The 23179-nt window shown below is 36.7% G+C and overlaps 1 protein-coding gene across 3 annotated transcripts in view; it reads left to right on the forward strand.

The window, feature by feature from the left end:
- Positions 1 to 23179, forward strand: part of LOC120082833 (Molecular chaperone Hsp40/DnaJ family protein) — an 84503-nt gene that overhangs the window by 56358 nt on the left and 4966 nt on the right. For all 3 annotated transcript variants that reach the window (XR_016531234.1, XM_039038165.2, XM_090316285.1), the window contains 3 exons: positions 1327 to 1502; positions 10039 to 10168; positions 21564 to 21724. Coding sequence is in view for 2 of the 3 variants with exons in the window: in XM_039038165.2 (XP_038894093.1) it covers positions 1327 to 1502; positions 10039 to 10168; positions 21564 to 21724 (467 nt within the window). In the remaining variant the exon portion in view is untranslated. The remainder of the gene's footprint in view (positions 1 to 1326; positions 1503 to 10038; positions 10169 to 21563; positions 21725 to 23179) is intronic.

Here is a 23179-nt window from a genome sequence, read left to right on the forward strand (position 1 = left end):
TCAGCTTTCAGAGAGGATCGAATATCATTTTCACTGGTAGAGAGAGTAGAAGTTTCAGCAAGAGCATCCCATTTTTCAATTTCTTTTAACAACCCCTCTTTTTTCCTTCTTTGATCTTCTTGAAATTTGGAGTGCCAAGCCTTAACTGCTGATTTTACTTTTCTCAGCTTTAGATTAAGGGTAAAGCCGGCCCAACCATCAGCAACACAACTGACCAAGCTGTCTCGATGATTTTGACACATTCCTTGTTGAGCAGCCAACTGTTGCAAAGTCTAAAAGGGGAGGGGCCCCAGTTGATCTAGCCAGCTTCTAGTAAGATTGGATAATGATCGAAGAAAGTACGAACTTGTCTATTGACTCTAGAGCTTTCATACTCCTCATCCCAAGCTTTAGAGATGAAAAAACGGTCTAATAGAGATCTCGAAACTGAAGCACCTTTGTGGTGCCCCTTGTCCACCTTTGGTTTCAGTTTCTGGTTGGAGGTCTTTCTGAGGCTTTTTTTTTTTTTTTTTTTCACTCTCGAGATTACTAAAAGCTTTTGTCTTTGGCTAGTCTGCGCTCTTTGGACTTTTCAAACTTAGCAACCCTGATTTCTTTCTTCATATTGTAAAGGGGTGGTTGTTGCCCTTGAGGTTTCTCTTTTTTGTTCCTGCGTGCTATCTTTTGTGTAGCTTTAGAAGCTTTTTGGTTTGGTGTTTTCGGGTGTAGCTTTAGAAGCTTTTTGGTTTGGTGTTTTCGGGTCCTCTTTTAAGGCTTTTTTTTTTTTTTTTTGTAAGGCTCTTGTATTTTTGGTATGTTGTTTCTTTGGATTTTATATTATCTCCCCATATGGGTGGTTGTATCCTTGAACACTTTTATTTGTTTTTCATGTATCAGTGAAGAGTTTGTTTATTGTTTTTTTTTTAAAAAAATACTAGGTCAGGATATATTTAATCTTTTATACACATTATTACCAATTATAGTAGATGCTAGAGGGAAGGTAACGAAAAATTCTTCTTGATTTTGGCGCCAAGGGGGTGTTAACCTAGTTGAGATGCTCGGGTGCGCTTGCTGATCCTTTTAGTCTTAGTCTTTGCTTTGCTCATTGTATAATTCTCTTGTACTTTGGGCTTTAGCTCACATTTATCTTAATATAATGAATCGTGTTTCCTTTTTTTTTTTTAAAAAAAAAACACTAGAACTTAATAATCTTCTAAAATTTCTCAATTGTTTTCTTACAGATTTCACGTGTTTGGATGAATTTTGGTTTTTAGAGAAAAATCCTATGAAAATCTAACTCTTAGCCTAGTAGATTTACCTTAAGATCATTGTTCTTTGACATCTTAGGTGTCCATATGTTCTGAATGTGGCGGTGATGGTAAGATAATAACAGAGTTATGTCGTAGCTGTGGTGGCAGTGGTCGAATGCAATCAATTAGAAAAATGAACTTAGTAATCCCACCAGGTGTCAGTGATGGAGCCACAATGAAAATTCAAGGAGAAGGCAGTTCTGATAAGAAAAGGTATGTCTATCCTTTCTTTTCTTACCCTTTTTACAGATTTCAAAATTTAAGCTGCTGTTTGGTTTGGACTAGTGATGATATCGATTTATAATCACATAATTCTGATAGCAACGGTAAAAGAGTAGCAGCAATTGCAAAGATGATATTTTCTTTTGAAAAGGAAACGAGTCTCTTTATTGAAGTAATGAAATGAGACTAATGCTCAAGTTACAACAAAAGATACTGAGAACACATTTTTTTTAACGAAAATAAACCTCTTCATTGAAATAATGAGATGAGACTAATGCTCATAGTACAATATTTAGAAACTAAGAGCAACAAGAACTAGAACAAAGGATTAACAAGTGCACCCAGACATCTCAACTAGGTTGACATCCCCAAGGCACCCTCATCATATCCATACAATCTATCCAAGTGGACAAGAAATTGGAACAAACACTCGAAGACCAATACACAAAAGCCAAGAGCACCATTCATCAAAGCTACTAGGGAACTAAGCAAAAACAAAACAAAACAAACTAAAGCAAGAAAGATCACTAGAAGAATTAGGACTATTAAGCTGGTAATATAAATGCCCTCAATTTAAACTTATGTCTTGAACCAAGAAGTCTGCAAAGATCTTGGACAAGGCGCCTTAAGATGAAGCTTTAAGACTTGCTATCACAAACCGGTCCAGCCTTGGAGTTGATATTTGAATTCTTTCTAAACCAATGATCAGCTAACAAAACTTTGACTTTGAATACTCCACCATATCTTAGGACCAGATTTCAGCAAAGGATCAACCAAAACCTACAAAAATGATCACGAAAGGTGAAAGGGGACAAGTTGAGGGAGACATTCATGGAGAAGGAAGCTTTCGATGCACTAAAGCCGATGCCGAACAATTATAGATTCCATGACTTATTAACGAATCCATGATAATAACTCGTCGTGGCTGAATTAGGTTCGCAGGTCGGGTTTGTAGGTCTGGGTCGTATAAACTTCTTCTTTCCAGGTCTGGGCGTTCCGTTTGGGTCTGGCCACATCATTTTTCCTTATTTTCAGGTTTGGGCACATCATTTTTTCCATTTCCGAGTCTGAACATTCCGTATTAATTTTTTTTTTAATTATTTCGGATAAATTTTCATCAAGCTTCGGGTTTGTGAGAACATATTTTTCTGTTTTTCCTTTGTTACAAGGAATATTTGGGTAAGTGGTAAATATCTTCCTCTACAGAATTGAACATTCTAATATAACATCTATGAGTACTAATAGTACAGAAGGGACCATTCTTCCAATTACTAATCACAAACTAAATGGAAGGAATTATCTCCCTTGGTCACAATCTGTTATGATGTTTATATGTGGAAAAGTAAAGGAAGATTATCTATCAAGCGAAAATCCCATCCTAGACTGAGTTGATCCGAAATACAAGACATGGAAAGCTGAAAATAGTATGGTTATGTCATGGCTACTCTTCTACTCTTCTCGACTGCAAGCGACATTTGGGAAGCAACCCATGAAACCTATTCCGACCAAGAAAATACTGAGGAATCATTTGAAATTGAAGGCAAAATTCACGAGATACGGCAAGGGGATATGCAAGTTACTATTTCACTCAACTGTCTCGTCTTTGGCAGCAACTTGATGTATTTGAAAGACATAAATGGGAATGCACTACAGATGGAGCTACATACAAAAAAATAGTTGAGAAGAAACGAGTGTTCAAATTTCTTCTCGGCCTTAATAAAGAATTAGATGAGGTACGTGGTAGAATCTTAGCTATTTACCTAACATCAGAAGCTTTTGCAGAAGTAAGAAGAGAAGAAAGTAGGAAGAAACTAATGTTAAAAGTGTTTGCAAGCTCTGAACCTGAAGGATCGACTTTAGTTGCTCAAAATCTTGGCAATGAGGTACGTATAAATACTCATGATAACCGCTACAATCGAAATCAGAACTACACAGGAACTGTTAATCGGCAATGGAAACCAAGACCATGGTGTGAGCATGGTAGAAAACCAGGACACACTAAAGAAGTGTGTTGGGATATTCATGACAAACCTCTAGATTGGAAGGCAAACAAGGGAACGGGCGATAGACATGGAAAGGCCTACCAAACAAGTGCAACAACTGAAGGTAACATTACCCCTGAAAATAATGTGTTTACTAAGGAGCAATTGGATCTTCTCCAAAAACTCTTTGGTCAACCCAAATCTACTAAAAAAGCATCAGAAACAAGTATGGCTATAGTTGCACAATTAGGTAACTTCCTCTATGCCCTTAATGTAACTATAGAAAATTGTAGTACTTGGATTATTGATTCTGGAGCTTCAGATCACATGACAGATGATATCTCACTTTTAACTAATTATGTCCACTGTAGCAGTCAAACTATTGTAAAAATTGTTGATGTTACCTATTCTAAAGTAATGGAACTGACATTGTTCTTATCTCTATAGACTTTATGTTAGAAAATGTGTTACATATTCCTAAACTTAGATGCAATCTTCTTTCCATAAGCAAACTAACACTTACAAAAAGGTGCACTGCGACTTTCTACTCCCATAATTATGTATTTCAGGATTTGAATTTGGGGAAGACGATTAGGAATCCTCGGGTCTCTACATACTAAGTACTTCTAATTCTCATGTCAAGGAGTTAGGACTTAGCAAATCTACTTTTGTTGTTTCTAAGGACAATTATGATAGTACAATAATGTTATCGCATAATCGCTTAGGACATCCCAATTTTCACTATTTGAAATGAATTTTTCTTGATATTTTTAATAAAAGTTCTCAGGTTTTTCAATGTGAGTCTTGTGAAATGGAAAAGTTGACTCGAACTTCATATCTGGTAAGCGCTTATAAGCTCTCTCATCCTTTTTCGATAATGCATAGTGATGTTTGGGGACCTAGTAGAGTTCAGAATATAATGGGAGCTAAATGGTTTATTTACATTGATGATCACACCCGACTTATTTGGGTCTTTTTAATGAAAGAAAAATCTGAGGTTATTGTCATATTTAAAAATATGTATGCCATGATTCTCAATCTCTTTAACACAAAAATTCAAATCCTTCACATCGATAATGCTAAGGATTATTTTAACACTTCCTTCGGGAACTTTCTAAAAGAAAAAGGTATTGCCCACCTAAGTACATGCCCTAACACTCCCCAGCAAAATGGAATTGCGGAGAGGAAAATTAGACATCTCTTAGAAGTTTCCAGAGCTTTAATGCTTTCCGCTAACACCGCCCATCGTTTCTTGGGAGAAGTTGTTCTGACTGCCACATACCTTATTAATCGAATGCCCTCTCGAACATTAGGCTTCAAAACTCCCTTACAAAAACTTAAGGAAGTATTTCCACATAATTGATTAGAAAAATTTTATACCTCCATGAATGTAACCTTCTTTGAAACACAACCTTATTTTCAAAAGCAAGACATCATTGAACCTTCCGTTCTTGTTGAAAACAAAGGAACCCCAATAACAACCTTCATTGAAGAAAGTGCTCCCTTCCTAAATAAAACTAATATTTCCAACAAAGCACACTCAAATGTAGGAAAGATCCCATAGTCTATAATGAAAATGATATTTTCAACCAAAACACACTCGAATGTAGGAAAGATCCCATAGTTTATACTTGAAGGAAAACAAGCGCCCTTGGACATAAACCAATACTTAGTCAAAATCCGACAGAAATATACGAAAATCATGTCCCCAACTCCACAACGGAAACCCTTACAGAAAACCTCGATCTTCCCGTTGCAAAATGGAAAGGAGTAAGAACTTGTACGATGCATCCTATTCAAAACTATCTTTCTTATAAACATCTCTCTCCCAAGTTCAAAGCATTCACAACTACCCTATCCAATATATGCACTCCTAACAACGTTTATGAAGCTCTTAAAGACCCCAATTGGAAGCAAGCTGTATTAGACAAAATAAATGCCTTGGAAAAGAATAACACATGGGAAATAACAAACCTACCCCCAAGGAAAAACGCGGTAGGGTGAATGGATCTTCACCATCAAATATAAAGCTAATGGAGAAATCGATAGGCTCAAAGCTAGACTGGTTGCCAAAGGATTCACCCAGTCCTACGACATTGACTACCAAGAACATTTGCCCCGGTGGCAAAATTAAATACTATCGGTGTCCTTTCTGTAGCAATAATAATGATTGGATACTTCACCAATTAAATATAAAGAATGCCTTCCTTAATGGAGACTTGGAAGAAGAAGTTTATATGGACATACCCACCAGTATAGAATCAACTAAAACCATAAATAAGGTATGCAAACTCAAGAAATCCCTTTATGACTTAAAACAATCCCCTAGAGCCTGGTTTGAAAAGTTTTCCAAAGTAGTAAAGAACAAGGGATACTTGCAATGTCAATCTGGCCATACCCTCTTCGTCAAACATCCTTGCAAAGATAAAATAGCAATTATTATCGTTTATGTTGATGACATTATCCTTACAGGAGACCATGAAGAAGAAATAAGAAAAAGTAAACTACTCTTAGCCAAGGAATTCGAAGTAAAAGACTTAGGTAACCTTAAATACTTTCTAGGAATGGAAGCGGCCCGCTCAAAGAAAGGTTTGAGTATTTCTCAACGAAAATATGTCCTTGATCTCTTAAAGGAAACTGGTATGCTTGGATGTAAGCCCGCTAATACTCCTATCGGCACGAATCATCACGTAAGCAAAGAAAACAAAATGGTTAACAAAGATCAGTATCAAAGATTAGTTGGAAAACTAATTTACCTAACTCACACTAGACCTAATATCTGTTTTGCAGTAAGCTTTGCAAGTTAGTTTATGAATAATCCAACTGAAGAAAACATGCAAGCAGTTTATAGAATACTCAGGTACTTGAAAGGAACTCAGACTTCAAGAAATCTAAGAAAAGAAACATTGAAGTATTTACAGATGTTGATTGGGCAAGCCCAAAAATAGACAAAAGATCAACAATTGGATACTGTACTTTTGTTTGGGGAAACTTAGTCACTTGGCGGAGCAAGAAACAAGCAGTCGTATCTAGGAGTAGTGCTGAAGCTGAACTAAGGGCACTAGCTCAAGGAATATGTGAATGGATCTGCCTCAAAAGCATCCTATCAAAACTTAAAATCACATCAGAAGAATCAATGGAGGTACATTGTGACAATCAAGCTACTATAAGTATTGCCAAAGACCTGGTCCATCACAATCACATAAAGTATATGCATATTGATCGACACTTTATTAAAGAGAAAATAGAAAACAAAAGTGTCTCCATTAACTACATACCCACTAAGATGCATATTGGTGACATTCTCACAACAGCTTTATTCAAGAACACTTTAAAGTCTTAAAGGCCAAGCTGGACTTAATCAACATATACAATCCAGCTTGAGGGGGAGTGTTGAATATAGAAAGACTTGTTGGAAACTTCATGGAAAACCTGGGAATTGGAAAAGTTCTAAGAAACATGCCTTTAATGCTAATGTTGTTGACTCCAGCCCGTTTAACAAAGAGAAAATTGATAATCTATATATTTTCCTACAACAGAAGAAAAACTACCATCGGCAATTCTAATTTTCTCATTGCAATATAATGGAGAGTACGAATTAAAAGAAGACAATGAACTAGTCATGTGATCTGAAGGTCCAGAATCAATAATCAACAGAGATGAATTACTACACGAGAATGTCTTGGGACCTGTGTGATTCAAAGAAACACGTAAATTATTAGATGAAAAATTGGTGGTTGACAGTTGTAGGAATTGATGAATTTGCTCTAATAACATGGTAGAGATTTAGAAAATAGTAGAAACCCACCTAAAAAAATAAAGAGTTTTTAAAACCAAATCCAATAGAAGCAACCCAAACTAGGAGTGAACCAAACCTGAATTTGAACCAACCAAAATAAAATCAGATCACAGTGAACCAAACCAAATGAACCAGATTTTAAATAAACTATTAGACCAAGACAGACCAAATGCTGAACCAATTGTTGGAAGAGGAACAGGCTGGTGCACTGGGCGGTGGCTGGCAGCGTCGATCGGCAACCTGAACGAAACGCAACCCAACGACAGAATGGACGATGGTGATGCTCGGAGAGGACTCAATCCAGATTTCCCTTTCTCTGATACTATGTAGAAATTGGAGGAATATAAATATTAATCTCCTTTTTCTCTTATTTAATATGTGCAGATTAGGTCTTCTTGTATAGGAGAAAGACCTTTTACAAATATGGAAAGAATAAAGACAATAAAGGAAAAAATAAACATAAAGACATTAAAGGAAAAAATATTCATATACAAATATAGAAAATCCAACAGATAGAAAATGGTCCAATCTTCTTGTTTGTTAGCTTGGAATGGTAGCTGGTAGGAAGTCTACTTTTCTTCAAGTGAACCATTACTAGGTCTCCAATCTGGAATTTTGCAGCTCGTTTGTGTTCATCTGCCTTAGATTTGTATGCTGAGTTGCTTGTTTTGAGGTGTTGTTGAACTTCATGAATTGCTTTTATCCGATCAGCCATTATGCTTACCTCAACACTAAGATCAATAGAAACAAGTATATTAGCTAGCGAGGTCTAATGTTAATCTAGGTACATGGGCACTTCCTTGTTGAATGGTTGACCAAATTATTGAATACAAACTTGGTTTGAGCTAAGGAAAGGTCCCATTGGCGTGGTTTGTCCCCACTTAAGCATCTTAGAAGATTACCAAGGGTCCTATTTGTAACCTCTATTTGTCCATCAGTTTGTGGATGACTCGTTGTGCTAAATAGGAGGTTTGTGCTGAATTTTTTCCACAAAGACCGTCAGAAATGGCTCATGAACTTGACATCTCTATTGGATAATATGCTTTTTAGTATTCCATGAAGTTGAACAATTTCCCCGAAAAAATGATTAGCAACATTTGATGCATCATTAGTCTTTTTGCAAGCTAAAAAATGTGCCATTTTGCTAAAGCGGTCCACTACTACTAGGACCGAGTCATACCCTCGTTGGGTTCTAGCTAAACCAAGGACAAAGTCCATAGAAAGATCTTCTCAAATGTTATTGGGTATATGTAATGGGAGTGTTGAGTCCTTGGCTAGAACTTGATCCTTTCGATGATTGGCAAATGTAACATCTTTTGACAAAATTGGCAACATCTTTTTTGAGTTATGGCCAGAAAAATTTTGAAGAGAGGAGTCTTAAGGTTCTATCTCAGCCATAATGGCCTGCAAGGCCTCCTTCATGTTCTTCTTTTAGTAAGGACGCACGAAGTGAGGTTTGTGAGATGCATAAAGTGTTGTTTTTGAATAAGAAACCATAAAAAATATGGAAATTTTTAGCTAGAACATGATTTGAACATACTTGCCAAATGTTTTGAAAATTCGGGTCATTGGCATAAAGTTCAGGTAGATGATTACAAGCATAATTTCTCCTTGAAGTAGGGTTAGAAGCGTACCTTTTTTTTTCTTAAAGCATCTGCCACTTTATTTACCTTACCTGGTGTGTGTTTTACGACAAAGTCAAAACGTTTGGAGGAACTGAATCCATTGGACATGCATGCGGCTTTGAGAATGTAAAACTTCAAAGAAAAATGGTCAGTTAGTAATACAAATTCTCTATCTAAGAGTTAATGTTCCCACTGCTTGAGACCTAACAAGAGAATAGAGTTCCTGTTCATAAGTAGACCATTTTTGTCTAGAGCGGCTCAATTTTTCACTAAAATACTCTATGGGATGTTTGTTTTGGCTTAAAACAGCACCTATCCCAATCCCTGAGACATCTACAATGACTTCAAAAGGTTTGTTAAAGTTTGGAAAACCTAAAACTGGTGTTGAACTAAGAACTTTGAATTTAGAAAAGCATTTTGTTTGGTCATTAGTCCAAGTAAAGGGGCTATTAGCTTTTAAACAACTAGTAATGGGGCTGCAATGGTACTGAAGTTTCTGTTAAATTTTCGGTAAAATGATGCTAATCCTAGAAAGCTTTGGATTTTTTTTTTTTTATTGATTTAGGTTGTGGCCAATCAACAATAGCTTGGATTTTCCTAGGATCTACTCTAATACCTTCTGAACTTATCAAGAAGCGTAGAAAGTACAATTCAGTTTGGAGAAAAGAGCATTTTTTTAAGTTGATATACAAGACATGTTCCTTTAAAACAGTAAAAACAAAATGGTAGGTGTTTTAAATGTGCCTAAGACTATAGATTAGGATGTCATCAAAGTAAACGACAACAAACTTATTCAAAAAAGATACCAAGATTTGATTCATAAGTCACATAAATGTGCTTGGTGCATTGGAGAGATCGAAAGACATAAGTCTCATAACCCAATTACAACCTTCCAAATGGTCCCTAAAGTGACTAGAATATTTTTGCACTTGGGTACAAAACTTGTTCTAATCGAAGTCCCAAACTCTCTCTACAATTTAGTATAGATTACTATTCATCTCATGCTTCCTTGCATTTTATTGAAAATAGTCTTGCATTATGCGTTATGCACAAAGGTTGTATTCTTATGAAATCAGTTTCATAATGTTTTCTTCTTTTTGGGACATTCTTTTCTTTGGCAGGAGAATGACTGGTAACCTGTATATCAGGCTTCGTATAGATGAAAAGCATGGAATCTGGAGAGATGGTATTCATCTATACTCCAACATTAGCATTGACTATACAGAGGCAATATTAGGTACTATTGTCAGGGTAAGTTAAAATTGTTGATTGGACATAAAAAGAGATGGAATCAAAATTATTGTTTTCTTCTTCTCTATAATTTCTTGTAGGACATCAAAAAGAGTACGAAATTAAAAGCTTTGATGTTGGTTATTTATTTTTGCATTAATCAATGTTGATGTATTTATTGTATTATCTTTGCTAGAATTTTATTTCCTTATTTGTAACAGGTGTTTCTTCTATTTAAAAAAACTCATTTTTTCTCAAAGAAAATAAGATAGAAAATATAATACTTTTAGCATAGTGTAAGAGAAGAAAACCCTAATTTTTTGAAACCCTCAAAATTAGCCCAACCCTATTGCTCCTACTTCGTCTGTTGTGATCGATTGCTCGCATCTTTGGGCGTTGCTTTTGTTTTCCATTCGTAGCCTTGCATCATTGGAGTTCTGTTTTGTGTTTGCAATTGTGAGTCTCCCGCTCAGCCTGATGTTTTGTTCGCTACATTTTTCATCTGTTCACCATCGGCTGTGCATTCCTTTCTGGATCATCGGTCATCACCTGCTCAGCCGTTGGTGTTTGTCATTCACGGCTGCCAGTCACTGTCTTCTAATCTCACATTTTTAATAGATGTTTTATGGTTTGATTTGATGTTTTGTTTGCGCTATTTTTTACCATTCTGGATCTTTTCTTCTTTAGCAATAATATCAAAAAATAAATAATTTATTGCAAGTCTTAGACAAACGACCTTACTTGAAGAGAATCTATTCTATAGGTTGTATACTTGTGTCCTTGAATTCTATTGCAAGTTTTAGATAATCGCATCCATTCCAACAACCTTATTGTCTAAATAATCACCATTCGATTTAATAGGGATAACTTTCTTCGTTGATATATTCACACTATTTCACACATAGATTATGCCATAGCTCTATATTCTGACTCAACACTTGATCGGAAAACTACATTCTGTTTCTTACTTTTTCACGACACCAAGTTTCCTCCTACAAAAACACAATATCCAGATGTTGATCTCCTATCTTCTCGAGATCTAGCCCAATCAGCATCTGAAAAACATTCAACCCTTGTATGACCATGATCTTTATATAAGATCCCACATCCAGGTGCAACTTTTAGATAACATAGAATTTGTTCAACTGCAGCCCAATGATCCACAGCTGGGAAAGTTTAGGTCGTGTCACTGTTAAATAGTTCAACTTTCCAACTAATCTTTTATCTCTCAGGATCTTTAAACAATTCTCCTTCCTTAGCAAGTTGCAAATTTGGTGTCATCAGAGTACTACATGGTTTGGCTCCTAGTTTACTTGTCCTAGACAATAAATCAAGTACGTATTTCTATTGGGATAGGTAAATACCTTTCTTGCTTCTCATACTTCAACATACCCAAGAAATACTTCAATGACCCCAAATCTTTGGTATGAAATTGACCCTGGAGAAAAGTCTTGAGAGAGGATATATCTGATACATCATTTCCAGTGATAACGATATCATCAACATATACAACAAGCAAAGTTATACCATTGTCAGATCGTCGATAGAATACAGAATGATCAGACGTACTTTTCGTCATACCAAAACATTCGAGTGTTTGACTAAACTTAACAAACCATGCACAAGGACTTTGTTTCAGTTCATAGAAAGATTTTCGAAGTCGACATACCTTATCATTCTTCTCCTGAGCAATAAACCTAGGTGGTTGCTCCATATAGACTTCCTTTTGATGATCACCATGAAGAAAAGCATTCTTAATGTCAAGTTGATGCAAAGGCCAATTGTGAGTAGCAGCCATCGATATAAATAGTCGAATGGAAATTAAATTAGCAACAGGAGAAAATGTGCCAGGATAATCAGTCCCATAAATTTGGGCATAACCTTTGGCAACAAGACGAGCTTTCAACCGAGCTTATGTTCCATCGGGATTAACCTTTATAGCAAACACCCATTTACACCCAATAGTCTTCTTTCCAATCGGACGCGAAACGAGATCTCAAGTACCATTATCGTCCAACGTAGTCATCTCCTCAATCATTGCACTACGCCATCCGGGATGAGATAAAGCTTCAGTGACAAAGTTAGGGAGAGGTGGAATCAAGAGATGTAATAAAGGAATAAGTGGGAGAAGAGAACTGGTTATACGAAACAAACGAAGAAATAGGGTAAGTACAAGTGCGTTTACCTTTCCGAAGGGTAATGGGAAGATCATCACTCGGTCTCGGATCAGATGTCGAAGAAGCCAGTGGTGGAGGACATGGGTCTGAAGGCGGCTGTGGAGGATGCCTAGAGTAGACTCGAATAACCGGAGGGTCAGAAGGAAGAGACACATAGGAAGGTGAAGGAGAGGATGATGTAGAAGATGTAATCTCATAGACAAAAAGATCTTCATCTTCCCTCTGACACGGACTCAACGTTGATGGACTAAAGGGTATATCTTCGAAGAATGTAACATCGGGAGATATGAGATACCTGTGATAACCTTTTTGAACACGTGACTAGCCTAAGAAAATGCATTTCAAAGATTTCGGATCTAATTTGGTACTGTAAAACTCGTAGGTTTGAGAAAGAATCAGAATGCTCTATTCATTCACGAAAGATATGAATATATACAAGTGTACAAAGCATAGAAAAGGAAAATATCACAAAATATTTACAAGAATGGAAAATCCTAACTATAGAATTATAACACTCCCCCTCAAGTTGGAGCATATATGTTAATCATGCCCAACATGTTACATAGATAATCTATATATTTTCCATCCAATGCTTTCGTGAAGATATCTCCTAATTGTTCTCCAATCTTCACATATCCTGTAGATACCAACCATTGTTGAATTTTCTCACGTACAAAATGGCAATCAACTTCAATATGTTTAGTCCTTTCATGAAATACTGGATTAGACGCAATATGAAGTGCTGCTTGATTATCACACCAAACTTTGTCGGTGTGGTGATTTCAAATCCCAACTCAACAAGAAGTTCATATATCCAAATCAATTCACACACAGATTGTGCCATTCCTCTATATTCTGATTTTGCACTTAAACGTTACACCACATTTTGCTTCTTACTTTTCCAAGAAATCAAATTACCACCAACAAAAACACAATACCCTGAGGTTGATCTTCTGTCTTCTTTAGATCCTGCCCAATCGGCGTCTGAGAAACATTCAATATTAGTATGACCATAATCCTTGCATAATAAACCACGCCTGGGAGTAGCCTTCAAATAACAAAGAATCTATTCCAATGGAGCCAAATGATCAACTGTAGGGCATGACATGTACTGACTCACAATACTTATTGAATAGGCTATGTTGAGAGTCACTGTAAGGTAATTAAGTTTTCCCACTAACCTCCTATATCTTTCATGATCTTTTAGCAATTCTCCATCTTTCGTGAGCTGTAAGTTAGGCATCATTGGGGTACTACATGGCTTAGTTCCTAGCTTTCCTGTTTCAGTCAACAAATTAAGTACATATTTTCTCTATGATAATAGAATTCCTTTCTTGCTTCTTATTACCTCAATTCCTAAGAAGTATTTCAACATGCCCAAATCTTTTGTATGGAATTGACTATGAAGAAAGGTCTTTAGAGACTGGATACCTAAAGCATCATCACCAGTAATCACAATATCATCCACATATACGACTAACAAGATTTCCAAACCAAGCTCGTGGGCTTTGCTTTAATCCATACAAGGATTTACGAAGGCGACACATCGTTCCATTCTCCCCTTGAGCAACAAACCCTAGTGGTTGCTCTATATACACCTCTTCTTGAAGATCACCATGAAGAAATGCATTTTTAATATCAAGTTTATGTATAGGCCAATGATTGATTGAAACTAATGAAATAAACAACCGCACAGATGCTATTTTTGCTACAGGATAAAAAGTATCAGCATAGTCAATGCCATAAGTTTGTGTGTAGCCTTTCGCTACAAGGCGCGCTTTTAACCGAGCAACAGAACCATCAGGATTGACTTTAACTGCAAACACCCATTTGTAACCGATAGCCTTCTTTCCTACAAGGAGAGAAACTAAATCCCAAGTACAATTATCATCTAAGGCAGTCATCTCCTCCACCATTGTGGCACACCAACCAGGATGAGACAAAGCCTCGTGAACAATTTTAGGGATTGATACAGACTCTAAGGATGCAATGAATGAACATGTGGAAGGCGAAAAATGGTTATATGAAACAAAAGAGGAAATAGGATGAGCACATGTATGTTTACCTTTACGAAGAGCAATAGGAAGATCATCACTCGTTTCTGGATCCAATCACGAAGAACACTCTGGTACAAGGCATGGAATTGAAGGAAGTTGTCGTCGAGTATAGACCTTAACGATGGGTGGAAGAGTAGAGGTAGCCACAGGTAGAGATGAATCAGGAAGAAGATCTGAGGGAGCAATAACTGTGTAGACAAGGAAATCATCCTCTAATTCCTTATGCTCCCACTGACTCTTATTCGGAGAGAAAGATGGTGATGAAAAAAATAGGGTATGTTCAAATAACATGATATTAGGAGAGACGAAATATTTATTTAGACTAGGACAATAACATCGATACCCCTTTTGGACACAGGAATAACCAAGTTAAATACATTTTAAGGACTTTGGATCCAGCTTGGTATGCTGAGGCCGAACATCCCGAACAAAGCAGGTACAACCAAATATTTTGGATGGAATGGGAAACAAATGTTGCTTGGGGCATAAAGTACGAAAAGGTATCTCACCCTTAAGAATGGAAGAGGGCATGCGATTTATTAAGAAACAAGTTGTGGAAACAGCATCAGCCCAAAAGGATTTTGGAACATGCATCTGAAACATCAAAGCTCTGGTTGTCTCAAGGAGATGATGATTCTTTTGTTTTGCAACCCCGTTTTGAGATGGAGTATGGACACAAGAAGATTAATGAAGAATTCCATGGGCATTTAAATAATTGAGTGTATGAGAGAAATATTCCTTAGTATTATCACTCCATAGGATTTTAAGAGCACCACTAAACTGAGTTTGTATTTCAGCATGGAAGTTACGAAAATGAGAAAGTAACTCAAAACGATTTTTCATTAAATATAACCACGTAACACGAGAATAGTCATCGACAAATGTTACAAAATACCTAAACCCTTCTTTGGACTCAACAGGACATGGACCCTAAACATCAGAATGGACTAATTCAAAAGGAGCACTAGCTCGTTTATTGACTCGAGGATACAAACTCAAATGATGAAATTTAGCAAACTGACATGACTCACAATCTAAAGAAGACAAATGTTGAAGTTGTGGACGAAGATTCTTCAACATAGAGATAGACGGATGACCCAAACGACAATGCTCTTCAAAGGGAGACGACACGCTTGAGCATGTGATGGCTGTAGGTGTTTGTGGTTCAAAGATGTAAAGACCTCCAAATTCACGCCCTTTACCAATAGTCTGTTTCGTCGTAAGATCCTGAAATAAGCAATAACCAGGAAAAAAGGAGACAACAATGAAGATCACGAGTGAGTTTACTGATCAAAATCAAATTAAATGAGAAATGTTGTAAATTTAAAACTGATGACAAAGAAGTTGATTCAGTAAGATGGACGGTTTCTGATCCTAAAACAGGAGTGGAGGTTCCATCAGCTATAGTGACATTAGGTGAAGAGGTAGATGTACAGAGGTTAGAGAATAAACTGGGGTTACCTGTCATATGGTCTGTAGCGCCCTATGACCCATTTTGACGTGGAGGAAAGAAGGTATTTAGAAATGTTACCTGTCTCTGTGATGGCCGTAATGAGAGTAGAAGATGATGCCCTCAATGACTCTTGATACTGCTGAAATTTAGCAAACTCCTCTGCAGAAATCGTAAGTGACTTGTCAAGATTATCAGGAGTAGAGGCGACATGTGCAGAGGGTGATGGCATCCTCTGACCCTTATTCAGCAATCTTCTGCATTCACGTTTCATATGGCCAGGTTTATGACAATAATAGCAAACAACACCTCCTAGATTTGATCTTTAGTTTTTGGGATGACCTTTGGAGCTATTTGATTCAACCCCCTTATTCCCTCTATAATCATTTGTGTGCCCAATCAAAGCACTGCTAGAATCAGATGACGTAACTGCTTGTGTCTTCTCAGTACGAAGTATTCGAGTGTAAGCTTCTTCCAACGATGAGATATTTGAGCTTGACAACTTTTAATCTTTGGCCATCTTATATTTAGGTGCAAGACCTACTAAAAAACTCATGATAAACAACTTTTCACGTTGAGCCATTAGAACTTTTGTATCCGTGCTGATTGGCATCAAGGCATTGAATTCCGCACATGTATTTTTAACCTCCATAAAGTAGCTTGTAAATGATTTTTCTCCTTGATCAGGTTGATATAGAGTCTTACAAACATTAAACACTCTATTAATATTCTCTTTCCCAGTATTATAATTCTTAATTAGAGTTTTTCATTCTTGTAAATATTTTGTGATATTTTCCTTTTGTATGCTTTGTACTCTTGTATATATTCATATATTTGGTGAATGAATAAAGCATTCTGATTCTTTCTCAAACCTAAGAGTTTTACATGGGATCAGAGCTCTCTAAATAAACTTAGGGTTTTTGTGAACCTTAGGGTTTGAGAATTTAGAACCCATTTGTGATACGTTTAGGGTTTTGTGGAGAGGTGAATTTACTCACAGTCGCCGTCTTCGGTTTGTTTGCTGTCGTTAGTCGCCGCCACCGTTCGCCGCCGCGGGGAAAAAAAGAAAAAGCTGTTTTTCGACACTGCCTATTCCAAAGAGAAGCCCAGCTGCCGATCTACAAAACCCCCCCAAAGTCCGATTGCCATCTGACCAGTGCGTGAGGCTCACGCATCACCTGTTCCAGCCTGCTGTCCATCCATGCACCAGCGCGTGTAGGCACGTGCACCGCCGTTTTTCGTCTGTCTTCAGTGGGTTTCCTCAGTGTTGTTGGCTCTTCTTGGTGGTGTGTTTGTTTGGGATATATAGATATACTATTTGGGACACGACTGTGCAAGGACCCCAAGTATTAGAATGGACTAACTCAAAAGGAGCACTAGCTCGTTTATGAACCCTAAGACTAGAATTAAGATGAAGAAATTTAGAAAACTGATACGAATCAAAATTCAAAGACGATAAGGACGAAATTTTGGATAAAGTTTCTTCAACACAAACAATGATGGATGACCCAAACGAAAATGAACTTCAAACGGGGTTGAAACTCCAGAACAAGCACAACTTTCGGTATCTGATGGTCAAAAATGTAAAGACCCCCGACTCATGTGTCATACGATCCTAAAACAAGCAATAACTAAGAAAAAAACGAGACAAAATAATTAAGGTCACGAGTAAGCTGGCTAATAGAAATTAAATTAAAAGACAATTGAGGCAAATGTAAGACAACGGACAACGAAAGTGATGGAGTGAGAGAAATGGTGCTGGATCTAAGAACAGAGGAGGTTGATGCATCTGCCAAATTGACAGACGGAGATGAGACAGGAGACAGAGGCATAGAAAATAGGTTAGAATTATTTGTCATATGACCCATTTGGTAGATGATGTAAGAAGACATTTCGTATTGCCTGTCTCAACAATGGTGGCAATAGGATTTGATGAAGAAGATGCCTGCAAAGATTTTTGGAATACATTTAGCAAAGTTGTACGCAGAGATGGTAATAGACTTCTTAGCCATATCACTGGTGGAAGCTATCTGAGCATGTTGAGATCGTTGAGTCTTGTACAACAACTTTCGACAATCACGTTTCATATGTCCTGGCTTACGACAATAGTGACAGACGATCTTTGGAGAATTTGATCTTCGATTTTCATAAGTAGGCTTCTGAAAATTGTTAGTCATCCCTAAAGTACTATGGTATTTATTATTATTCTTACTCATAAAAGCACTGTTAGGTTGAGAAACAGGCGAACTGGATTGAGAACTCTAAATACGAAAAACACAACTGAAGGCTTCCTCTAATGATGGAATTTCAAAATCAGAAAGAACCTATTTGTTCCAAGGAATATACAGGAAGCCCTAAATGATTTGAATTGGAAATTAGCAGTGATGGAAGAGTTCAATGCACTGAAAAAAAATTGCACATGGGACATAGTCGAACTACCAAAAGATAAGAAGACGGTGGGATGCAAATGGGTGTTCATTGTAAAATGTAAAGTTGATGGTAGTATTGAAAGGTACAAGACCAGATTGGTTGCCAAGGGGTTCACTCAGACCTATGACATTGATTATCAAGAAACATTTGCTCCAGTAGCTAAAATTAATTCTATTAGAATCTTGTTGTTTGTGGCAGTTAATTTTGATTGGCCTCTTTATCAACTTGATGTGAAGAATGCTTTTCTCAATGGGGATCTTGAAGAAGAGGTTTTTATGGACTTGCCACTTGGTTTTGAGGTGGATCTCAGGATTAACAAAGTGTGTAAGTTAAAGAAATCATTATATGGGCTTAAACAATCTCCCAGAGCATGGTTTGAACGGTTTGGAAAGGCAGACACAAGCTATGGATTCAGTCAAAGTCAAGCTGATCATACTATGTTCTATAAACATACTGGAAGTAGTAAGTTGGTCGTTTTGATAGTGTATGTTGATGATATCATTCTTATAGGTAATGATGAGACAAGACTGAATATCTTGAAGAAAAACTTTGCTAATGATTTTCAAATCAAAGACCTGGGAACCTTAAAATATTTCCTAGGAATGGAGTTTGCCAGATCTAGAAATGGCATTCTTGTCAACCAGAGGAAGTATATTCTTGACCTACTGAATGAGACAGGTTTACTTAGTTGCAAGATAGCAGAAACTCTTATTGAGCAAAATTTAAATTTGGTTGCTGCAACTGAAAAAGAAGTAAAAGAAAAGAAAAAGTACCAGAGGCTTGTAGGGAGTCTCATATACCTCTCTCACACACATCCTGACATTGCTTTCCCAATTAGTGTAGCAAGTCAATTCATGCATGCACCTAGGTCAGTTCACTTTGAAGCAGTTTATAGAATTTTGAGATATTTGAAAGGTACTCCAGAAAAAGGTATATTATTCACAAAGCATGACCACATAAACATTGAGGTTTTCACTGATGCTGATTGGGCAGAAAGCACGACTGATAGAAGATCTATTTTGGGGTATTGCTCTTTTGTTGGAGTATTTGGTGAAGGAAAAAGACAAAGTGTGGTTGCAAGAAGTAGTGCTGAAGCAGAATTTTGGGCATTAGCCCATGGTATTTGTGAGGGCATATGGATAAGAAGACTATTGGAAGAATTGAATTTCTCTCAGACAATGCTCATACGCATCTATTGTGATAACAAATCAACAATTTCCATTGCCCACAATTCAGTCCTTCATGATAGGACCAAACATATTGAAGTTGATAAACACTTCATAAAGGAAAAGATTGATGTAGGAATAATATGTATTCCCTTTCTTTCGACAACATAGCAAATCGCAGATGTGTTAATCAAAGGTCTTCCAAAATGGCAATTCAACAAGTTGATTGACAAGCTGGCTATGAATGATATCTTCAAACCAGCTTGAGGGGGAGTGTTGATTATTTCCTTTATTGTAAAATTTTATATTGTACTTATTGTATTATATTTGTTGTATTTTATTCTTTCCTTATTTGTAATTGGATGTTTCTTCTATTTAAGAAACCCTTTCCTCCTAAGATTAATAAGAGAAAAAAAATAATGTTTTTTAGCAGTAATCAAACTTTATAAATAGGAACCTTCCTTTCTTATATGAAACACATTATCATTCTAATAAAAGATTCACAATCTTGATTCTTGGAGGATTACTCCTTGAGGCTACTTAGGCTACATCAAATTTGCTAGTTTCCTTGTATTTTCCAACAAGTGTCTTTAATGTGACCCAATTATGACAATGATCACACCACGGTCTTTCTTTGCATGGCCATCATTGAATAATTGGGAGTTGCCTCTAACAGCAAGAGCAATTGGATCATTTTGGTGGTCTAGTTGGGAAATGAGAGCAGATCCATTTAAAATAGGAGGAAGTTCAATTGGTCCTATCATTACTTGCTTTCAACTCTCTTCCCTACGAACTTCATTAAAAACTTCTCGTAGACTAGGTAATGATTTAGTACCAAGAATTCTACGGCGAACATCATGTTGTTTGAGATCTTGAAGCGTGGTCTCGATCTGGAAGAGTTCAGTAGTATTTTCTTTATTAGGGAAAATGTCTTAAGCAGCATCCCAGATCTATTTGGTAGTTGAAAATAGAAGAAAATTTTCTCCAAGCTTAGTGGTCATGGAGTTGATTAACCAACTCATAACTTGATTGTTTTGTGGGCCCTCCATTTGCAAAATTTTGGATCCTCTACTTTGGGTGAGTTGCTTTACGCAATTATATAGTCTTCTCGTCCATGACTGTACATGAACATCATCACGGATTGTGACCAGTAAAGGTAGTTGTGGTCTTTGAGTTTGTGACATGTTATCTGTGGATTATTACTCTCAATGGTAGTTTGTAATTCTGATCCTGACATTAGAAAACAAATGAGAGTGAAAAAGCAAAGGGGAAAAATTGCTTTCTGGTGTACGACAATAGTGGTGCTAATGGTAGAAGTGGCAGAAGGTGGCAAAAATAGTAGCAGTGATCAATGATGAATGAGGACTACGATGTCAATGACTAAAACCCTAAAAGATGGCAACTTAGGGTTTCTGAGGTGGCGGCTGGATGCAAGATTCATTTTTGTGGTAAGTGGCGGCAAGATCTGAGGATGACTTCGCTTGTGGGTAACGATGGCGATGAGGTTTGCGTGAGTGATGGCGGCTTTGTCTAAGGATAGCGATGGAGACAGCATGATTGGAGATCAACAAAGATGGTGTGCTAATTTGACATCCTTTTTGTCTGTGATCAGTGTCAAGGAGCACGTACTAGATTCGGGGCGAGGCTTGTCTGTGGAAGAAGGTAAGTCCAACGATGGCAGCTAGGTTTTTTCCCTTTAGAAAAAAGTCAAGTCTTTGATACCATGGAGCTATGTATGAGAGAATGGTATTTCTTATTATTGAGAGGTGAGAAAACCCTCACATTTACACAAAAGCGTTCTTAATTAAAGACCATGAATTATGCAATCAATATAAATATTTATGGAAATAAAATATACAAGGAAACAATCTTATCAATTCCTAATTTACAATGAAGACAAGTAAGCTTGATTTTCTTCCCTAAGGACCAAAATAGTTACTTTTTAAAGACAAAAATAGACCGTTTAAAAATACAAGGATAAAAATATCTTTGTTTTTGTCTTTTTTAATTTGATTTTCTTCCCTAAGAAGCATGCTTACTAAAATGCTTTGCAGTATATTTTAGAGGAATGCAGTTTCTATCGACATGAACCAAAAGTTATGAGTTCTTTGCACCTACAACGTGAAATTTCTTTAGGTTGAAACTGTTGAAGGCTTGAAAGACCTCCAAATACCTGCTGGTGTTCAACCAGGGGATAGAGTTAGATTGCCATGCCTGGGGATTCCAGATATAAATAAACCTTCTGTTCGTGGTGATCATCTGTTTATCGTGAATGTTCAGATTCCAAAACGCATCAGGTCCAGCTTTTACCATTATGATTTATTCCCCCCCCCCCCACCCCCATATAAGTGTATGCGGAGATAACTAGGGAATAGTCTCTTTTAATTTTATCAATGAAAAGTTTACCCCTAGTTATTATTATTATAATTATTTTTAAAATGGATATGAAACGTTTCATTGATAAAATGAAAAGAGACTATTGCCCTAGTTATTATCTCTACATTTATCATGTATATATTTGTGTCCAGGCTAGCGGATGAGAGTTATGTGCTAGGAACTGCAAGTTTCAGAATCCCTAGCCCACCCAGAAAGAACTAACAAAGTTGAAAAGTGTTTTTAAAGCGCAAGTTGCACTTTAAGGCAACAAGCTCTTTAATCGCCTCAAGGGGAGAGGCAACCAAAAAACGTTGCCCGACTAAAGCAAGGTGCACTTAGAAAAAATTAATAAATTCTTAAATCACCAATTGATCCAAAAGCTTAAGCTTGTGGATGAAGGTAAATTTAATATAATATCTAACACTCCCCTTCACTCGTGGGCTTGAAAATGAAGAAGACCCAACAAGTGGAAATCAATACTAAATGGGGAGGAAACAACATTGTAGGGACTTGAACCCAGTAGTACATCATGAAGCAACCTGCTCTAATACCATCTTAAATCACCAATTGATCCAAAAGCTTAAGCTTGTGGATGAAGGTAAATTTAATAGAATATCTAACATAAATAAATATTATTTTTACAATTATTGATAAAAGAAAATACATAGATTTTAAAATGTTAAAATATTAAAATATTAACAAAATTATTAAGAACTAAAATAAAAATTAACTAAAACAATATGAGAAAGAAATATATATTTGGAAAAAGAAATAGAAATAGAAATGATTTTAAATAGGTAAAAATTAGTTCTTTGAGTAATGGGGAAGAAATTTTGCCATTTGACAGTTTGGTTGGCATGCAGCCAAAATTACTTTAATGCTGGCAGCCAACCCTTCATTTCTCTTCAAGGAAATGTAAAAAATAAAATAACAGTTCTTCTTCCCTTCTGATTTTCGACCCCTCTTCTTCTTTCTTTGCTTCATTTTTTAAAAACAACCGATGGATGGCCTGATGGGTAAACAAAAAGATGACTTCAACTTTTTTCTACTACTTGTGCTATTCTTTTTCTTCATTTCTTCTTCCTTCGGTTTTTCTTGACTTCTTGCTTAAATCTTGATTCTTGATATTAAAGAAGAAAGTTTGAAGAAAGCATAAAACTAGAAAACTGGAAGAAAAAAAAAAAAAAAAGAGCGCCTGTATCGCCTTGAACATATAAAGGCGCAAAAGGCGAGGCCCCATTGAAGGTGCTCGCCCAAGGTACTTGTAAGGCGGTATGGCCTCTTATCGCCTCGCCTCTTGCCTAAGGTGAGCGCCTGGCTGCGCCTCAACAACACTGGTTGAAAAAGAGTTGAAAGAATGTGAGAAACAAGATTTA

This window comes from Benincasa hispida, chromosome 8, assembly GCF_027475165.1.
Source record: "Benincasa hispida cultivar pf3 chromosome 8, pf3_genome.v1.1, whole genome shotgun sequence".
Taxonomy (NCBI): Eukaryota; Viridiplantae; Streptophyta; class Magnoliopsida; order Cucurbitales; family Cucurbitaceae; genus Benincasa; species Benincasa hispida.